This window comes from Myodes glareolus, chromosome 26, assembly GCF_982192425.1.
Source record: "Myodes glareolus chromosome 26, mMyoGla1.1, whole genome shotgun sequence".
NCBI classification, from domain to species: domain Eukaryota; kingdom Metazoa; phylum Chordata; class Mammalia; order Rodentia; family Cricetidae; genus Myodes; species Myodes glareolus.
The window spans coordinates 4132950-4152759 of NC_142051.1; the positions used below are offsets into that span (position 1 = coordinate 4132950).

General features: G+C 43.3%; 1 protein-coding gene across 1 annotated transcript in view; it reads right to left on the reverse strand.

Annotated features, from left to right (window-relative positions):
- Irak3 (interleukin 1 receptor associated kinase 3) overlaps positions 1-19810 on the reverse strand; it is a 55983-nt gene that overhangs the window by 9187 nt on the left and 26986 nt on the right. Inside the window, exons 6-8 of the mRNA XM_048418382.3 lie at positions 19506-19570; positions 12919-13033; positions 11537-11655 (exon numbers count right to left, since the gene is read on the reverse strand). Coding sequence (XP_048274339.2) covers positions 11537-11655; positions 12919-13033; positions 19506-19570 — 299 coding nt within the window. The remainder of the gene's footprint in view (positions 1-11536; positions 11656-12918; positions 13034-19505; positions 19571-19810) is intronic.

The window sequence follows — 19810 nt, forward strand, 5'->3', positions numbered from 1 at the left end:
TCTTGTGGGATTCCTTGGCCTTTGTGTAGAGACTCTTTCACCACACAACCTTTCACAAAAGATGTGTCCTGCCCATGTCGTGGCAGTTACAACTTCTCAGATGTGACAAAACCCGTTTCCCAGACTCACTGTTCTCTGGGAGAGCTGTGGGCGCTCACAAGACTTTGCACACAAGAGCAAGTATGGCTTCCGACTTAAGAATGGTACAAGGCCAAGCTGTGTTTCCCTACCAGAGGCACCCATTAGTCAGCAGGTTTCAGAACAGAGTCAAGGGGAAGATAGGAGTGAGCCTGGCCGTAGTGGTAGCTCAGTCTCATAACCTAACTGACTAGCAGCCGGAATGCTTCTTCATTTACGCAGAATTCAGTAAGCATGTTGTTCCAAAATACACATCGCATCATCTTTGTTTCTGGATGTGTGTTTAACTTTTTCTCTTGCACATCTGGGGTCTTAAGTTTAATCCTCACTGATAAACTGTGTTAAAGAGTTATCTTTTACAATCATTTTCCTTCAAGTTTAGTCTTCATTAATAAACAGTTATCTTTTATAGCCATTTTGACTCCTCAACCCCCATAACCCAATTTTTAAGATCCTAGAAGCAGACGATAGCTGGTTCTCAGACTGCCAACTTTTGTGGCTTCGAGGGCGCTAGACAGAAGGAAAATCTCTGAGCCAGCCTGGGCAGACTGCCATGTCCCGAGAAGTGTATTAGTAACTCTTAGAGCTCAGAGTGCCCGCTGCCAAATAGGCCCGAGAAAATCTTTAGGCCAAAGTTGCTGCAATTATCATTCTATTTCTGGCATAATTGAATGTTTATATTTTATCTTTATAGAATTTGTTTATATGTCTATTTCTGGCAATCTTTTGCTCCTTGGTTACATGGCTGCAGTGGCTCTTCATGAGCTAACTTTTCTAAAAAAGGGAGGTCCTGACACCTCATTTTAAAAATCATCTTTATACATCATTCTTTGCTCATCAGTATAAGTTCCTGTGTAGGACAGAGGTAACCAGCTAACCGCACTGTGTTGCTGTACATGTCACGTGACTGCCTGAGTGCACAGCAGAAAGAAGCTTGTAATCTCATCTGCGGCCAACTCCTCTAGCCCACTGACTCGCGGTGACCTTTTAAAGTTTACATTGTTTCGATTATCTTGTTCCTGAAGGTCAGATGTTTTAAGAATATCTTGGAGCCTCATAAAGAGATCTCTGGCTTCTTTATGTGTGCCGCAACCTCCAAGGCATAAGGAAGACTTTCAGGCATAAGGCTATCTCCCTAAAAGTAGCAGGGGTAGGATGCTCAGGACTGTCCTGGGAAGCTTCGAAGACATGTTCCTGGGAGGGGCATAAATGATCCATAAGATATTTCCCATCAATCCAATATCCCCAAATTGTACAAATATTAAAAGTCCCCCAAGTATGCAATATTTGGAGATCAAAACCAAAAGTGGCCCAGCAGCTACCATGTAATGAGATCTCTGCCAAACAGCTGTGCCAGCTGTATGATGTTTGCCATTCTGTCAGATATGACTGCTCTATTTCCCCATGGCATTGTGGAGTTCTCTGTGTCTGCACTGCATTTGTGCAGGTCTTAGAAAGAGAATGGAAGTTTGTTTGTGTGTGAGTCCGGCATCCTGCACCAAGGCCCAGGGCCGGATCTCTAATTGTGCAACTTTAGGACTGGAGCTGAACTACCCCGGCGCCTCAGTGTCCATGTAGATAGAGATCTGATGATGCTTCTGGGTATGATAATGCCAGCTGACTTACAGACAAAGAAGACCTCCAACTGCACCGTGAATGATGTGGGCTGACCATTGGCCATTCTATTCATTAACATTATCTCAAAATCCCAAGAAGTGCAGTTGAAATTCCAGAGTGGTAAGAGGCTACCATCGGAGAGAGGCTTGGCAGCAAGTAGCAGGCATAGGGGCCAGAGCAGGAAGTTGAGAGATGGCATCTCCGAGAACAAACGGGAAGGAGGGGAAAGTGATACAGTCTCCAAACCCATCCCCCGTGACACACTTCCTCCAGCAGAAACATTCGCACACACAAGATGGGAACCTCAAAATGCATAACAGTGATTGAACACCCAAGACTATGGGGAGCACTGCGCACTGGAACTCCGGAGACTATGGGGAGCACTGCGCGTTCAAAGCTCCATGGTACCTAAAGACAATGTTGGCAACAAGAATTGTTAAGAGAAATTTTGATTTTCCTAAAGTGAAGTCTTCTAATGGATGGATGGAAATATCAAGGTTGTCACTTTCAGACACTTTTCCAAGATCCTATAATTTAAAAACAGCTTCATTTCCCAAAGGAAAATGTGAGCCTTTTGCCAAGACTGCAGACCACACTCCAGATACTTTCTTTAGATCCTTTCTGTCTCAACTCCCACCATCTGGCAGTGAGTTTTGTTTTTATAACATTCTCTTAAAGAGTTCAAATTACTAAGATATTTTTGGGCTAAATGAACCACCAGACTTGCTAAAAATACCTTAGAAATGTGGGCTTTGCTCCCTCCTGTGGCTGTTCCTCAGCTGCACGCTAGACACGGTCCTTCTTAGAAAGACACCCTCTGCTGGCACAAGCCAGGTTGGCAGTGTAGATGTCCAGACCTAATCTCTCTCCCAAACAGGCCGCCTGCTGCTGCCCTTCAAGAATCTGACATCATCATTTCTCAATTCCTGTGTCTGCTGATGAAGTCAACTGGTCCCTGGCCATCCCAGGTCTTTAAATTCCCTAATAAGAGCATGGTTATTGGGAATACACAGACATGGAAGGACACCTCCCCTCTTGCATCTGTAGCCATGTGATGGGCAAGTTACAGACCTTTCTTAGCCCCAGCTTTTCTTTTGTTGGCCAGAGGTGACAGTGATCACACCTACCCTTAGGTGTGTGGAGGATTAGCAAGTGTTTCCATGGGAGCTCATACAAGATCCTTGACTTTGACTGAAGGCCATAATCCTCCTGCAGTCTACCCACCATCCTTCATGGATAAGCAATTACCAATGCCACAGGACAAACTTGGTGTGCAATATTAGTTAAAGACATGTTACATTCTTTTATGCTGTGGAATATTTGTTTAATGGTGCAAAAATGTGTTGCGTTCTTTCATGTTGCATTTGTTTGACTCTGTGAAGCTGTGTTACTTTGCCTGCCTCAAACACCTGATTCGTCTAATAAAGAGCTGAACTTTATTATAACTTTATTTCAGTATTTATTATAACTATTAGTCCATAGTTAACTAGGCAGGAAAGGAATAGAAGGGGCGGGCAGGCAGAGACAGTACATAGAAAAGAGAACAAGAAGAGGTAGGAGTGAGAAAAGGAGGGGAGGAGGACGCCAGGGGCCAGCCACACAGCCAGCCATGGAGTAAGAAGGAAAGAAAGGGATAGAGATAGAGAAGGATAAACCAAGAGGCAAAGGGTAGATGGGATAATTTAAGTAAAGAAAACGTCACTAGAAACAAGTCAAGCTAAGGCCAAGCATTCGTAAGTAGGAATAAGTCTCTGTGTATTTAGGAGCTGGGTGGTGGGCCCCCAAAGAGAAAATAGCAAAGAATAAGAAACCAACTACACAAACTACATATGACTGTCTCGGGATGAACTTTGTGCTGCTCCCTCCACAGGCTCCTCCTCTTATTTTTATCCGAATCCTCTATGTGCCACCAGAATCACTGCTGCTATGAAGCTTCCACTGGATCTCTCTGAAGCCCAATGCTTCTAAGTTCCTACTGGAGCCTACAATATATCACACGGTACTTAATAGAGTCCACCTCGTGCTGTTTACATAATCATAATGCTGAGCCTACAGAAGACACCAAACATTTATTTATCTAATCATTTTCTGAAGAGGATTTGAAATTCTCGAGTAGTTTTAGGTTACTGAGCATGGGAATGACAAATATATGGCCCAAATGCTGTCCTCCATATTACTGACAGACATCATTAATTGAGTTGCAAAAGCACTCAGCCACGATGCTTTTTCCACCCTGTACTTGGAAAGTCATTGCTAATCAATCAAAGATAAAATGTGAGATAATACTGACTTGCCATGGTTGCTATAGCACACTGCTTCTTTGACTATTATTTGAAAAAGAGCTAGGTAGTAAATCCAGGGCTAAAACTTAGCCCCCCATTTCCCTGTTGGGTGCTGTTCTGGTTTACAACAATTAGCTGAAAAAAAAACTTTTGATTCAAATATATGAACAGAAAATTAAAATCTATTGATCACAAGGAGGAAAAAAATGAACTGTTCCCTCTGTCTTTTTGTTTTCTTTTTTTACTACATGTGTGTGTGTGTTATGTGTGTGAGAGTGTACATGCACACTCACATGTGTGTGTGTGAACCTAAAGACTCAGTCACAAGATTTAAGTCAATGTAAAAAAGTTTCTGATACTCGGAGACCCTCTCAGGGAGTTCAGGGTCCTTCTGGAAAGTCAGAGTCCAAGGTGAGTCAGATGGAAGCACATAGGGCACTGAAGCCTTGAGTCTCACATGGGTAGAGTATATGTTTTATATATATAGTGAGATAGAGATATATGTATACACACACACACACACACACACACACACACACACACACACGATAGCTTCTCCCAGGCTGTGGGCCCCTTTCCATTTAGTAACTCACTTTGTCCTCAGAACCCTCGGAGGCAGCATACTGGTATCCTGGCCAGTTCCAGAGAGCAAGAAGACAGGCATTAGGGAACTAAGGAACTGTCCCAAAGTCACAATACTAGAAAGAGGTGGAAGAGGTATCCAAAAGGACACGCTCTTAACCAGGGACGAGAGGCAGAAGCAATGAGGTCATTGAGTGGCTGCAAAAAGGGGAAGAGCATGGGAAGGTACAGGAGAGCTTGTAGAAACGGGCACTGAGAACTGTCCCCGAGGGCGGCTCTGTGGTGGGCAGCGGGACAGAGGTGCCACTCTCAATCCATCTGAACTTCTCATACTGCAGAGCCAGAGGATTTCAAAGACTATGAGATCATACTGCTCTCCTTTCACAATCTCTAGGTTTGTGGGCAGAGCACAGAAAAAAAAATGTGGATAGTTTAAAAAGGGAAAAAAATAGAAAGCAAGATGTCAACTTGGTTGGGACTAGATGCGGAAGTGGGGGAAATGGTCAGATAGTGTGAACACGGACGTCCCAGGTACGGTCTACGCCGTTGTCTTGGCTTTCTTCTGAAGGACTAGGTGGACACTGATCCATTTCATTTAAACAAAAGGAGCTGGACACCAGGCTGCTGAACAATGACTTCATGATCTGCAATTTTGAGAGTTGCTGGGGAGGCTTTATGAAAGTTCTAACTCTAGACCGTGACCCCGGCCCTCACAATCTTCATTCCCAAAAACATTTTAAAAGCCATAGCATGATGTCCCTTGCAGATGGTCTCTAGAGAAGAAGGGAGAGAAGAAATTTAACTACCATTTGAGTTTTAGGTTACAACAGTGGGTGTGTCTATCTGTCCTTCAGGTAGATGCTGAGTGCAGAGTTGAGCCACGGTTGTGATGTCTTAGATCTGGGCAGCCTTTTTCTTATCTAGAAAGATACCATTAGTGAGGAATAACTGTCTAAGTCACATGCCCTACAGTCTTAAGCCTAATGTCTGGGAGTGTGATTTCTTGGACAGTTAAGGAAAAAAAAATCAATCATTTTATCTTTGATTATACTCTGCTACGTGGGTGGCCAGAATTACCCCATTTTCCATCACGGTGAGTCAAGAACTGGTCCACAGGCGCCAGTTAGGCTTGTGAGCAACCTCTGGCTCTTCTAGCGGTCTTTATACCATTTGTTGCCTCTGGGTGGGAGCAAGTCAAAGGCTGTGCTTACAGTGGCTTGTTTGGAAGCATAAGGAATTTTCCTCTGTGTTGACCCTCCTCTCTATAACATAGACACTGGTTAGAGTCCACCCTGTGCAGTCTGTGTGGCCTGAATAAGAGGACACGTGACTCATCAGGAATCATGTGATCCACAGACCCTGGGGACTTAAGTGACCTTAAAGGGCAAAATATTCTCTCTCTCTCTCTCTCTCTCTCTCTCTTTCTCTCTCTCTCTCTCTCTCTCTGTTTCTTGAAGACAGGGTTTCTCTGTGTAACAGTCCTGGCTGTCCTGGAACTTGCTTTGTAGACCAGGGTGGCCTCAAACTCACTGAGATCTGCCTGCCTCTGCCTCCCAAATGTTGGGGATAAAATGTGCGTGCCACCACTAACCGGCATACTCTTTTAATCCCTCAGTCCACATTATAGTCTTTCAATAATGGTTACTGAACACCCAGATAGTCAGTTATACCAGTTTGGTGATTTTAATGTCTGTGTGATATGCATATAAAGCTTGGACAAAAGCCAAATACTTATAAATGAATCTTTTAAGCCAATACTTTTAACTTTTACCAAGGACAGATAGTAACTCAAGAGAACTCTGTGCATGTAGAGGTTTGGTAGCACTGTATTGAACTTGGATTTTAGATATTTAAAATCATAGACAAATAATCTTTAAATACATCATCATATAGTGGTGGTTTGAAAGAAAATGGCCTCCGCAGGGAGTGGTACTATTAGGAGATGTGGCTTTGTGGGAGGAAGTGTGTCACTGTGGAGGGCTTTGAAGTCTGGTATGCTCCAGTTACACCCAGTGTGGAAGACAGTTCACTTCTTGTTGCAGAACAGGATGTAGAACTCTCAGCTCCTTCTCCATCACTGTGTCTGCCTGCACACTGCCTTGTCCTGCCGTGATGATGATGGACTGAACCTCTGAAACTGTGACCTACCCCCAATTAAATGTTTTCCTTCATAAGAGTTGCTGTGATCATGGTGTCTCTTCACAGCAATAGAAACCCTAACAAACACACATATAATAAATAGTGTGATTAATGTAGTGATATCTGATGATATATATTATATGTGAAGGTCATCTTTTACACACCTGTGTAACTTACTCAGGCCTTACTGACTTGTTCCAGTTCTGTTTTTATCTTTAAACATTCTAAAGGTGTAAGATATGGATGCTTTTAATAGTAGAATTGATACTTGGCCATGTTAGTCGATTTGAGAGAGAAAGGCTGATGAGAAATTGTTAGGAATTTTGTCCTAAAATTTTATTTTTGTTTGTTTGTTTATTTATATTTGAGGCAATATCTCACTACGTAGCCCTGGTTGTCCTTGCATGAAGTAAGGCCTTAAACTCACAGAGATCTTCCTGCCTCTATTTCCTGGGATTAAAGGCATGTGCCATCATACCCAGTATACATTTTATTTTTACTTTTAGAGTGTAGCATAATTCTGAGACATTTTTAAAGTTGGGTTATTTGTCCTTATTAGAATGTATTAAGTGTACAAAAGATTGAATTTATTACAAAATTTTCGTGTGTGCACATGATCTACTCCAGTCACATACACCTCAGTTACTAGCCCTTCTTCCTCCCAAGTGTACTTTCTCTACCTAAGCAGTCTTGCTTGTATTTTCATGTCTTTTTTAAAATATAGATTTAACATATGAGAGAAAACATAGCATAGCTATCTTTCTCAGCTTAGATATGTTAGAGATAAAATGGAAGAAAACCATAGCCATTACAAAAATAAGCCATAGTGAGAAAGCCTTGTTGATAGATTGGTGGGCTTTGCTTCTAACATTTTTAAAAAAATAAATTCTACAATGTTCCAATTATGTGTTACATAATACTTAGACTTTGTTTTTTCTGACTAATCTCACTTTATATCCATCATGTCAGGCTGCTTCATCTTACTAATATTAATTGAGGTCAGTGGTCTCTGATAAATTATGTGGTCCATTAGTCTGAAGTTCAAAACAGAAGAGAAAATGAAGATTGTTCATTTTTCACTCCTCTGGCAAAAATGCAGCCTTGATTTCTTCTTGGAAATAATACTGTCCAACACGGATCTTTGAGCCTGTTGTCAAGAATGCATACGGCTCCCCTGCTAGATGCTGCTAGCATCAGGGAGGTAGACGTGAGTGAAGGGAATGGGGGACCCCTTCAGAGAAGCAGGAGGGTGACCTAGGTCAGCCAACTCACACTTGACTGAGACTCCTGCAGACAGATGCTGTTACCATCAGACAGATGTTTGGTGGCCCAAATGAATGAAACTGGCCTCATTCCAAATCCTAGATCACACGTGGGCATATTGCTAAGAAGAGGGAGATGCCTATGGCTGAAGTTGGCGCTATCTAATATCTTTGCTGACAGTTCAGCAGAAGGGTTATGAGTCAGAGGCTGAGAGGGCTTAATTTGTGGTAACAGGCAAGGACAATGATGAAGCCATGTGTTTCCCAAATACACTCCGCAGTCCCGGCATTTCACTCCTGGACACATGCTTGTGTGTGTGCATGTAGGGGGCATGGAGGTCCTTGTGCACACAGACCAGCACCAGGGGAACCCAGAATGTTAGACATGTGGTTGTTCCTTCAAAGGAAGGGATATGGAGCCTGTTATTCTCCCAGAAGGCTGGGAACGGACGTGGTTAATAACCCGATGACTTTTGCACTCTCTGTGTGGCAGAAGACCATACCAGTTCCTCGCCCAGACCTTTATCATAAGCTACTTTCTTAGTCAATCTTCAGAACCCATCTTAATGGAAGATGTGACGTACTTTACAAAGTGTTTCGGTGTAGTCACGTCTGATCTTCATTTAGCTTACTTTGTTTCTCGTGGTCCTCGGGGAGATTTATGTGTGCTTTATGGTGCGCCGCAGATCAAATTAATTAGCACCAGGAAAGCTTTTACCAAACTCTGCTGGGCTTAAATATGTCTAAAACAAACACTGCGGGTCAGACTCCTGAAGCTCCTTAGTCATGTCAAACTGAACTGCCTCCCATGAGTCGCGGCCCTGGAGGTGACAGAGACCCCATTGCTGTGTTGACCCGGAGGTGGACAGAGACCCCTGCAGGTGCAGTCTATAGAAGGGCTCCATTAAATCCTCAGACTCCAGAAAACCATCCTGGTGGCCAGTTTTCTCTCACTCACAAAGTGCCCGAGAGAAACAATTTTTAAAAACGAGAGGTTTACTCTGACTCATGAGAAAAACTGAGGCTTAGAGAATTTATGCAGCCTTGTTGGGTCACAGTTTAAGAGGGAGTTCTGGTTCCTAAGGTCTTCTGATTTAAACAGGGGAAGTTTGAGCTGGGAGGTGGCAAGACAGAGGAGGGTGTGAAAAGCTTTGCTGGCTCTCCGTTTTCAGAACTCCCTCAGGCTGACACCACAAGGGTAGCTGTGCCTTGTACTCCCATCGCTACCACCCAGCTCCCAGGCATGCTCTTGCTCCCTAGTGTGGAGGGTTAGCTGATGCTGGCTCGCAGCAGCACAACCACGTCCCCATCTGGAACTGTGCACGGTAGAAGGGAGATGCTGCACTCAAATTACAGCCCTGCCCCAGGCCAGGCCACAGTGCAAGCACCAACATGCCCTGCCTGATTTTCGGATGTCTTGAAAAGCCGTCACTGTGGGAGCCAGCCATGATAAGCTAAGTATGGGCAGGTCACCCAAAGGAAGCTCCTTACTTCCAACCATTACCACCTGCCAGAGTAGGACTCTGGCCATCGATAAATTTAAATGGAGCCCTGAGTCTCAGTAGTTTACCCTGTAGCAATATCTGGTTGCAGGAAGAACCACAAGCTAAGATTACCTGACCTCCACCCATGAACAGACCATTCAGAGGAAATGCCTAATATTCCAACCACTGTAGATAGGATCACCTGCCAAAACACTCTCCAGGACACCCCTAGACAAATGTCAGCCAATCAGGGATCCTAAAACCTCAGAAACTCCTCAGCCCCATCTTTACTACTATAAAACCCTATTCTAATTGAGCTCAGAACTATCCATTTATTCCAATACGTTGGACATGTGGAAAGACTGAGTTTATTGTTTAAAATAAAGGCTCTTTGCTTTTACATATGGGACTCGGTCTCCTCGTTGATTTTGGGGGGACTTCACGGATTTAGGCATAGCAGTCACAGCTTCAGCGGTTTTCCCATGACATCAGAGCTGCAATGGCAACAGTAGCCCCAGGACCTCTCCACCTGTTCACTTTGGCCTTCCTCCTTTTCTCCACCCGCATAATTGATTCCTACTCTTCGATTTTTGGAGCCCACACATGCCAGGCAAGTACTCTATGTCTTAGCTCTATCTCTAGCCTTCTTTTTAGTTTATTCAGACACAGGATCTCATTAAATTGCCCAGACTGTCCCACAGTGTTGGGGGAGGCGCTGGATAGGCACTTCCTAGCCACCTCGGCTAGTGTGACCTAAAGGAAATCTCTACCAAGAACTTCTTCTTTCCTATCTGTTCTTCAAACCTGCTTTCAGGAAAGGGACAGAGAAGCTGAACCACACACAGGGAACCAACTGTTAATGTCTTACTGTGTGAGGTTTAAAATAAGCTAGTGCTTACTTAAAACCAGATGAAGAAAGTAGATGAATGTTCTCGCTCAGTAAAACACTATTTGAGTATTTCCTGTGTTCATTTGTGGTTATAATCTGGATAAAGAGATGATTTCTCAGCTTTGTGGAATGGACCCTGCTGGTGATTCTGCTGACCCCTGCAGCCATCACTGGCCCTATGCCTGGGTCCTGTGAGGGGCTTTGATTTTCCTCAGGCTCTGAGAAGCTGCTGACCACTGAAGCAGTTCCACACTATGGCAGGAGCAGGTATCTCTTGACCATTCTCCAGCTCCCCCAGGACTGAGGAGGAACTTAGAGTTGTTCCATGTTCATTTCTCCAGAAAAGGAAGCTGTCTACTCCACTTCTGTTCATGTTAAAAGTACACTAACACCCTTCAAGATACCAAGGAAAGGGTCCAGAAGAGGCAGCAGCCTTCAAACCCAGCTGACCCAGGCATTCAGCAAAAGTGTGGCCAGGGCTTTCAGGATGAGTTCAACATAGGGCACAAGAAGAAAGGCATCAAAGGATTTTGCTGCAGGTGACCACTCCGAATGTTTGTGTGCGTGCATCCGTGTGTGTGTGTGTGTGTGTGTGTGTGTGTGTGTGTGTGTGTAACTAGAGACGAAAGATAGAACATAAATACTGCCTCTAATTTTCTCATGTCTCAAATGTAGCACTCCACATTGGCTCTTCCCTTGGCTCGTCACAGAGTGACAGGGAGGCAGGCCATTGCAATGAGCAGGACACTAGTGACCCAAAGACCAAAAGCCTTGGCTTGCTCCACTACTGTTGTCTTCCTGGGAATCCCTGTATAAGTCGTGGGTCCTTTTGCTAGACTTCAGTTTAAGGGGTGGAGGTGGGAAGACTAAATATATGTTCAGTTTCACATCTGGCTATCCAGTACAATCAATAGCACACACAGTTATTCAACAGTAATTCACAAAGGTAACATACAGTCTCCCCTTGGCGAACACATGTTCATTGAGAAAAACGTTAAGAATTTCAATACTTAGGAGAGACTTCTCATTACACTCACGTACATTCCAGGAAGAGTATTGCCCAAAGAGGACAGGATTTCTGAGTCACTCACCTGTGGCGCTGAAAGGGGCTTACAGGGAACCTAAGACTCCCGGATCATTTACCTGGAGAGATTGCCACAAATGACTGAGCATGGCTGCGTGTTGTGTAAGTATCGGATGGCTTTGGATGTTCCTATTAACACACTGATCCGAATGTGCCAGGAAAGTGGGGCCGTGTTGTCCTAGAGAGAGAGAGAGAGAGAGAGAGAGAGAGAGAGAGAGAGAGAGAAAGACAGAGAGAGAGAGAGACAGAGAGAGAGACAGAGAGACAGAGAGAGACACACAGAGAGAGAGAGACAGAGACAGAGAGAAAGAGAGAGAGAGACAGAGAGAAAGAGAGAGAGACAGAGAGAAAGACAGAGAGAGAGGGAAAGACAGACAGAGAGAGAGGGGGGGAAGACAGACAGAGAGAGAGAGAGAGAGGGAAAGACAGACAGAGAGAGAGAGGGAAAGACAGACAGAGAGAGAGACAGAGACAGAGAGAGAGAGGGAAAGACAGAGAGGGGGGGAAGACAGAGAGAGAGAGAGAGGAGGGAGAGAGAGAGAGCGAGAAAGACACACAGAGAGAGAGAGAGAGGAGGGAAAGAGAGAGAGAGAGAAAGACAGAGAGAGAGAGAGAGAGAGGGCGGGAGAGAGAGAGAGAAAGACAGAGAGAGAGAGAGAGAGGAAGGAGAGAGAGAGAGAGAGAGATGTTGGTTTGGTTGTATATTCTTAGTGCAAATTATCTATATACCCACTATGTGGGTGAACGCTACATAACGGGAGATGGCAAGGTGGAGTCGGAGGTGAATCGATATTTCAGTTTGCTACAACCAAGTTTTAATCCCAAATGGGTTTTCCTCTATCCTTCTAGAGCAGTGTCGCTCAACCTCTGGGTCGCGACCCCCTCGGGGCTCACACATCAGATACGCCGCATATCAGATAGCAACATGATTCATAACAGTAATGAAGTTACAGTTGTAAAGTAGCAATGAAATAATTTTATGATTGGGGGTCACCACAGCATGAGGAACTCTATTAAAGGGTTGCAGCATTAGGGAGTTGAGAACCACTGGTCTAGGGAAATACCTAACAATTTTTAACTTTAGTTTAGTTAAACTCTAGCCAGTGGGCTGAGAGTACAGCTCAGCGATAGAATCCTTGCTTAACATGCATAAGACTTTGGTTTTGGTTGGCCCAGCCCTGTGCCCACCTACATACCACATGCTAAGAGAAGTTGGACACATTTATAAACTTGCTTGTTTATGTGACAATATTATACAGAACCCATTGACTAATGTGCTCAGGCAACCTTTGAGAGGGTCTCTGCTTCCTCAGGAAGCATTCCTGAATATCCCCCATGTGTGTGCTTGCCTCACCTCTCAGCTCCCTCCATGCCAACAGCTCCGCTTTACCCCAGGTTTTACCAGGCCATAGGATCTGAGAGAACGGTAGCCCTGACTTACTGCACACTGCAGTCGGTCGAAAAGTGTCCCGTTGCTCATGTATGGATGAACCAGGCAAAGCTTCTCCATCTCAGTGAAATATGCAGCCAGCTCTAGTATGTGAGGATGACGGAACCTTGAACCAGAAAATTTGAAACTGTTAAATCCATCCCTCAAAGAGAAGGTGGAGGAGACTAATTAGGAATGATGGGAAACAGTTCTAAAGTGAGACTAAGTTAGGCCAAGAGACAAGAATTTCGTTGGCAGTTCCAACAAGCGCTGGTTCTACCCCTTTTGATTGACTGTCGGCATGTAAATAAAAATAATATACTAAAATAGAAGTATTAAAATTTAAGGAAGCATGGATTTCTTAAGGTTTGAGAAATGGAGAACTTCATACAAAAAGGAAAACATGATGACATATTCAGTTTGAAGAGACCTAATTTAACATTCGTGCAGCCATGACAGGCTGCAGACTAACAGTACTGAGACTAGGCCTCACTATTACAATAACCAGGAAAAATCACAGACTGTACCCTGCGGGGGGCCGATCAGAACTGAGACAAACAAGTACTAGGTGTTTCAGAACTGTAAGAAGAGCTCACCTAACTTATATATGGTTGCCAATTTCTTTGCAGCAAGCCACTACCAATCCCTGTTTGACAAGACTCTGGCTGCTCCACTCCTGCCCAGCAGGAGTTCAACCCCCTTCTGATTCTGGAATTCCCCACCCACCCAGCCCCATTCTTTAGTCCTTAAAACCCTGCCAGAGCTGAGCTCAATGCTCTCCCTAATCCAGCCACGGTGTTGGAAGGACCGAGAGCCCAAACTTGAGACTACCATAAAGGCTCTTTGCTTTTGCATACGAACTTGGACTCTGGTGGTCACTGTGGGCTCGTGACACGGGCATAACAACTTATTTTAACTGATATAAAACAGTGTCACATCTTTATTTTATTAAGTAAATAATTATGATGCAATTGAGACCTATCTGTTTCAGTAATCACAAAAACACAGGATTAGCAAAGCTTGTCTTCATCCACCCACTAATGGAGCTCGGTTAAACCCCAGTTACAAGCAGGAAAAGGATAGTCATGTCTTTCCAAAGCTTGTATTGTTGTCTAAAATCCACACAATAGTAGCTTGAAGTATAAAAATACGACACTGACTTTAAATCACAGACTTCTACATTGGTATAATGTATATTTCTTAGGCTTCTGTCCTAACCAATTAACCAATTAACCAAAATAAGCTCTAATCCTTTGTCCTCATTGGTTTATGAAGATCATAAATACACTCCAGGTGTGATGGCGAATCCTCATTGTTAATTAGAATCACATGGGAAAGCACTGCGTGTGGGCAGCACCGAGGGTCCAGAAATGAATAAAAAGGGCAAGGCAAGCCAACCACCAGAACCTCGTTTTCCTGCTTCCAGACTCTGAACTCAGTAAGGCCAGGTGCCTCACAATCCCACCACGTGACTTCCTGCCTTGATGGATTGTGCTCTCAAACCATGAGCCAGAACAAACCTTGGTTTTCTTAAGTCTTTTTGGTCAGGTGTCTTGTCATAGCAGCAACTAAAGTACTAACACACCAGATAACTGCAAAATGTGAAATACGCAGACTGTGAGCTCCATTTAATACGCAGAGTGCCTGCTATGTTTTGGACATGTTTGGGAACATTAAAATAAATGAAGCTGTAAGAAATGTTCTACTTATAAAGAGCTATAATGTTCTTCATTTGTAGCAAATTTCCTACAAGCACAAATATACTATCTTAAATACACATGCATAGATATATATATAAGATATATATTTATCTGGTATATCTGTCTTGCCTCAAACACACCAGAATGTCTGTGTGTGTATACATCTGTGGTGTAGGAGGTCCTTCTGTCTCTGTGTTGCTTTCACTGGTTAATGAATAAAGAAACTGTCGTGGCCTGTTGATAGGGCAGAACTTAGGTAAGTGGAGAAAACTAAATGGCATGCTGGGAGAAAGGAGGCAGAGTCAGGGGAGATACCATGGATCCGCTGGAGACAGACACTGGGAATTTTACCCAGTAAGCTACTGCCATGTGGCGATACACAGATTAATAGAAATAGGTTGAATTAAGTTGTAAGAGTTAGACAATAGGAAGTTAGAGTTAATGGGCCAAGCAGTGATTTAATTAATACAATATCTGTGTGGTTATTTGGGGGCTAAGCTAGCCGGGCAGCCGGGACAAACAAGTGGCCCCTCCTTGCAACATATTTGTGTTAGGTTGGGAATGTAGGTCCCAGTCCCTCACATCTATCCCAGCCCCCAGGCCTGGTCTGGACTTCAAATCCCAGCAGGCCAGGTCCTGACCCCACTCCCCAGGGTACTTAAGTGATGCCCCAAAAGAAGAACACATGGTCTCCCTTTCTTCCTCCTGGGTGTCGCGTTTCTGCGGCTTCCTGGTTTCCCCCTTGGGGCCACCCGAGAGTGCAGATCTCTCATTAAACCTAGATATTTCTTAATTTGGCTTGTTTTGATTTGGCTTGATTGGGAACTTTTGCGTCGTCAGGGAGCTAACATTAAGAAATATTCCTAACAATTGGTATCTATAAACATATACACAAATACATGGAAAGACTTTATTTTAAAACATGTCAAAAATAAGATCCCTACACTTATTATGACTCAGACTGTACAGCGGAGAGCAGCGGTATAGTAATAAACTGAGGAGGTATGCCGAGCTGCTTAAAAAGGTAGTCTGAGCCACTGCCTGGCCGCTTCTCCTGCAACCTAAAATAATGCAGAGATAAATGTCATTTGGAAAGCAGTGGATAGGAGACATCATAGAGGCAAGGCAGGCCCTGATTCTCCGTTCTCTTGTGAGCACAACAGAAATGACAATTTGCTTATTTTTAATTTTAATTTTATTTTATGCATATTGTTTTGCCTGCAAGTGTGTCTATCCACCACTTATGTGTCTGCTGCCTGTCGAGGCCAGAAGAGGGAATCGGATCCCCTTGAACTGAAATCAGTCACCATAGATGGTTGTGAGCTGCCATGTGGGTTCAGAGAATCAAACGTGGGTCCCCTGCAATAGCACCCAGTGCTCTTAACTGCTGAGCCATTTCTCTAGCCCCACAATTTGCCTATTTTTAAATGTTACTGGTCAAGCAGAAAAAAAAAAAACTGGCTAGATCAGATGTTAATGAGGAATGAACACGGAAAGGCACTAGGGGCAGAACTGCTTCTTCTGAGCCTACAAACTCATGCCACTGATAACTTCCCTAGCAACTCTTAAGTCCATAGAATTTTAAGTTAGATAGATCAAGATCAGCAAGTCTGATACTAACTGAAATCAATTCAGAAAATATTTCTAAATGGTCACTGTTGGCAAAACAAGTCTCCATGATGAGACTCAGCAGACATGAAGGACACACAGACTTGGGCTGGCATCTCTGTCTTTATGACAACTGTGCAAATGTAGTCATGTTGTTTCAACTCTCTGAGAAGGTGTCTATAACTATATTCAGGAATTAAGACATCTGCCTCTTGCCAGGTGTGGGTGCCTGCACCTTTAATCCCAGGAAGAATTTAAACTCAGGAATCTCTGAGTTCCATCCCAGTCTGGTCTACAGAGTCAGGTCCAAGACAGCCAAGGGTAGGAAGAGAAACTCTGTTTCAAAAACCAAAACCAAACCAAGCAAACATAGAAACAAAAAGAATATTAACCCGGGGAGTGAGGGTGGGGTGGGGTGGGGTGGAATAAGAGATGTTTGGTAGAATAAACGCAGGTAGATCTCCAGGATGGAGAGAAGCCTGAGATGCCCTTCCGTGATGATGGTGTATGCTGTGTCTGGTTATTCCTTCTACCTCCGTACCAGTCCAGTTAGGGAAAATAGTTTTCTATGTTGGGACCCACGGGCCCTGACAGCAGTGGCACCACATTTTATCTTTACTGCTGGTACTGGCTGCTTGGGAACCTAATCTCTTTGAATGGATACCTTGCTCAGCCTAAATATAGTAGGGAGGGCCTTGGACCTCTCTGTGGAGTGGATGGGGGTTGGTGGGGAGGTAAGTGGAGGGAATGGGATGAGGAGAGGGAGTTGGAACTTGGATTGGCATGTATAAAGAAAAAAGATAGTTTGTTTTCTTTTTTTAAAAAAAAATAAAAATAAAATAAAATATAAACAAGAGTTCTAGTGGATTAAAAAAGAAGACAAAAAGAACCCTCAAAGTTAGAAGGATAGGGAGGTGAAGGTAGAGAGGTATACCTGGGAGGAATGTGGAAATGGCAGGAAAGTACGATCAAAGACATTGCATGAACTTCAAAGACTTCAAATATTATTATAAAACCATACTCCCTGATAAAATAGAATTATGTCTTTGGGATTCAAGAATGTTATAACATGCACAAAATGACCAATAATATACCACACTAGTCTAGTGAAGGTAAAAAGGTCATGTGATCATCTCAAGAGGTGCAAGGAAAGCTTTTATCAAAATTCAAAGCCCTTCAAGATAGAACTCTCAATAAATTATGAAAATATTGCGCCTCAGTACAATAAATGCTACATACAATAAACTCCTACCTAATGACATAACTCGTCATGACAATGTATTTTCCCTAGGGAGTGGGAGGGAGACCGGGGGCCCATACTCACTTCTATGCAGCACAGCACTGCTAACTAGAGCAAGGAGGCCAGAGAAGAAAGAAAGGCATCTGAGCTAGAAAGGAGAGAGTTAAATTGTCCCAGTTTGGTTGTTACATGACCTCATATGTAGAAAGCCTGAAAGACTTCATGCACACACAAAGGCTAGAACTGATGAGTTCACTAAATTCTTCCAATACAAAATCAACATATAAAATGGATGTTATTTCTCTACATTCACCATTAGCTACCAGAATAAAGAATGAGGAAAATTATCTGTTCCTAAGACAACAGCGAGAATAAAATCCTAAGGCGTAAATTTAACCACGGAGATAAGTGATCTGTACACTTAAAACTACATTGACAAAAGAATTAGAGACAAAAGCAAATGGGAAGAAACATCAGGCATCGTGCACTGCAAGAACTAATCCTGCCAAATTGCCCAAGCTGCCCAAAGAAAGCTGCAGATTCGATGTGATTCCTATCAAAATCGTGACATTTTTTTCAATACAGGAGCAATCCTAAAGCCCATATGAAACCATGAAAGACTTGGAACAATCAAAGTCACATGAGAAAGCAGAACCCTGATTTAAAGTAGCATCGGGATGCTTTAGTGATCAAATCAGCCGGCATTGGCAGAAAGTAGTCCCAGTGATCGGTGGCACAGAATAGAGGCTCCAAAGATAACCCAGTCTGTATGTACATTATCCACTAAAACCCTGACTAGGAGGTGGAAAATACACAACGGGGAAAGAAATACTTCCTACTTATTAAGGAAAGAAGTATGGAAAGAATGAGTCTTGAAGCACAAATAAAAACATAACACTGACTTGATCCATGCGTCAGAAACTTAAATAAAGGATCTGATAGCATACAGACCCTAAAACAAAATTTCTTTAACATTAGAAATGTTCTCTCTTCCTTCCTTCCTTCCTTCCTTCCTTCCTTCCTTCCTTCCTTCCTTCCTTCCTTCCTTTCTTTCTTTTATTCCTGACATCGTGCGGCATTCTTGAGTTAAAAAAGATTAAACATTTAAATCTCTCAACAAAAGGAAGGTACAGTGGAGCACAGAATAGAACAGGACAAGGATCAGCAAAGTGAACCACGTGCTATGTTACCTTTTGTGTGAACAGGTGAAACTAAGACACCAAATGTGTTCGTGGGGCTGTAACAGACCTCCAAGAATATACATACCCAGCTGCTAATCAACTCGGCAGTGGGGGAAGACACTGCTTCTCTAAATTTACCCTTTTGTGCTTCTCAGACTTTGAAATGTCTGGATCTGACCTTAATAAACAAACAAGGGAAACTGTAAAAATCTATTACAACATCTGGATTGAATGATATTAGCTTCTGATTCTAGACCCTGGCTCTGGCTCTAAAGGGACGGGATGCAGCAGAACGTTTCTCTCCCCACTTCCCTCTCCACCCCATCTCACATATCTGTTCCCAGAACTCCAGGGAAAGCATCTTCTCTTTGTGATGAGTTCCCCAGTGTCAGGGACTTCCAGTGAGCAAGGCTGCACAGCTGTTCTTATGAAGTCATATAAAAATGAAGCCATTTAAGTTTACCATCCAGGGACTCCCAGATTCATGAATGAATTCCCTGGAAGATCAAACGAACATCAAAAGCCCTTGATTTCTTTGTCTAAAACTCTCTCTCTAAAGAGAGCCACTCTGATGAAAGATTCTCTCAACTGAAACATCTCCAAGGAAGGGGAGGGAACACGCATGCGATGCTAAGAATCACTGTTCAGCCGTGTTAGTCACACACAATTTAATCCACTTCCTTGTGACACTTTCCTGTTCTAAGATGTCCAAATGAAGTATGGAAGGGCTCTATTTTAAAATCTCTTTTAGGGGATACACCAAAGCAGATGACAAAAGTGTACGCAACATTCTAATATCCAACCCGCACTAATTAAGTGCCAGCCATGCCAAACACAGCTGTAAGATCCGAGGTAAACAAATGTACTCACAGGAGGAAAACTTCCAGTTCTGATAGAAATCTCTTCCAGTGCTTCTTAAACTGCAGTTTTTTCTCCTGAATGTCATACAAGAAAGAAAAAGAGAATGATTTAAGAGCTAGCTCTCTACTTCTGAGAATCTTCGTCTTGGAACTTTCCCTTTTTGATACAGATTGAGTCCCCCCACCGCAAACCCCCAGGGAGAGAATTCTTAGCATTCATCCGATTTTCAAACGCATTTTAACTCCCAAGCAAGACTTAAAATCATTACTCTTGAATTGAAAATTTTTCTGCAATCTGCCATGTTGCAAATCTCA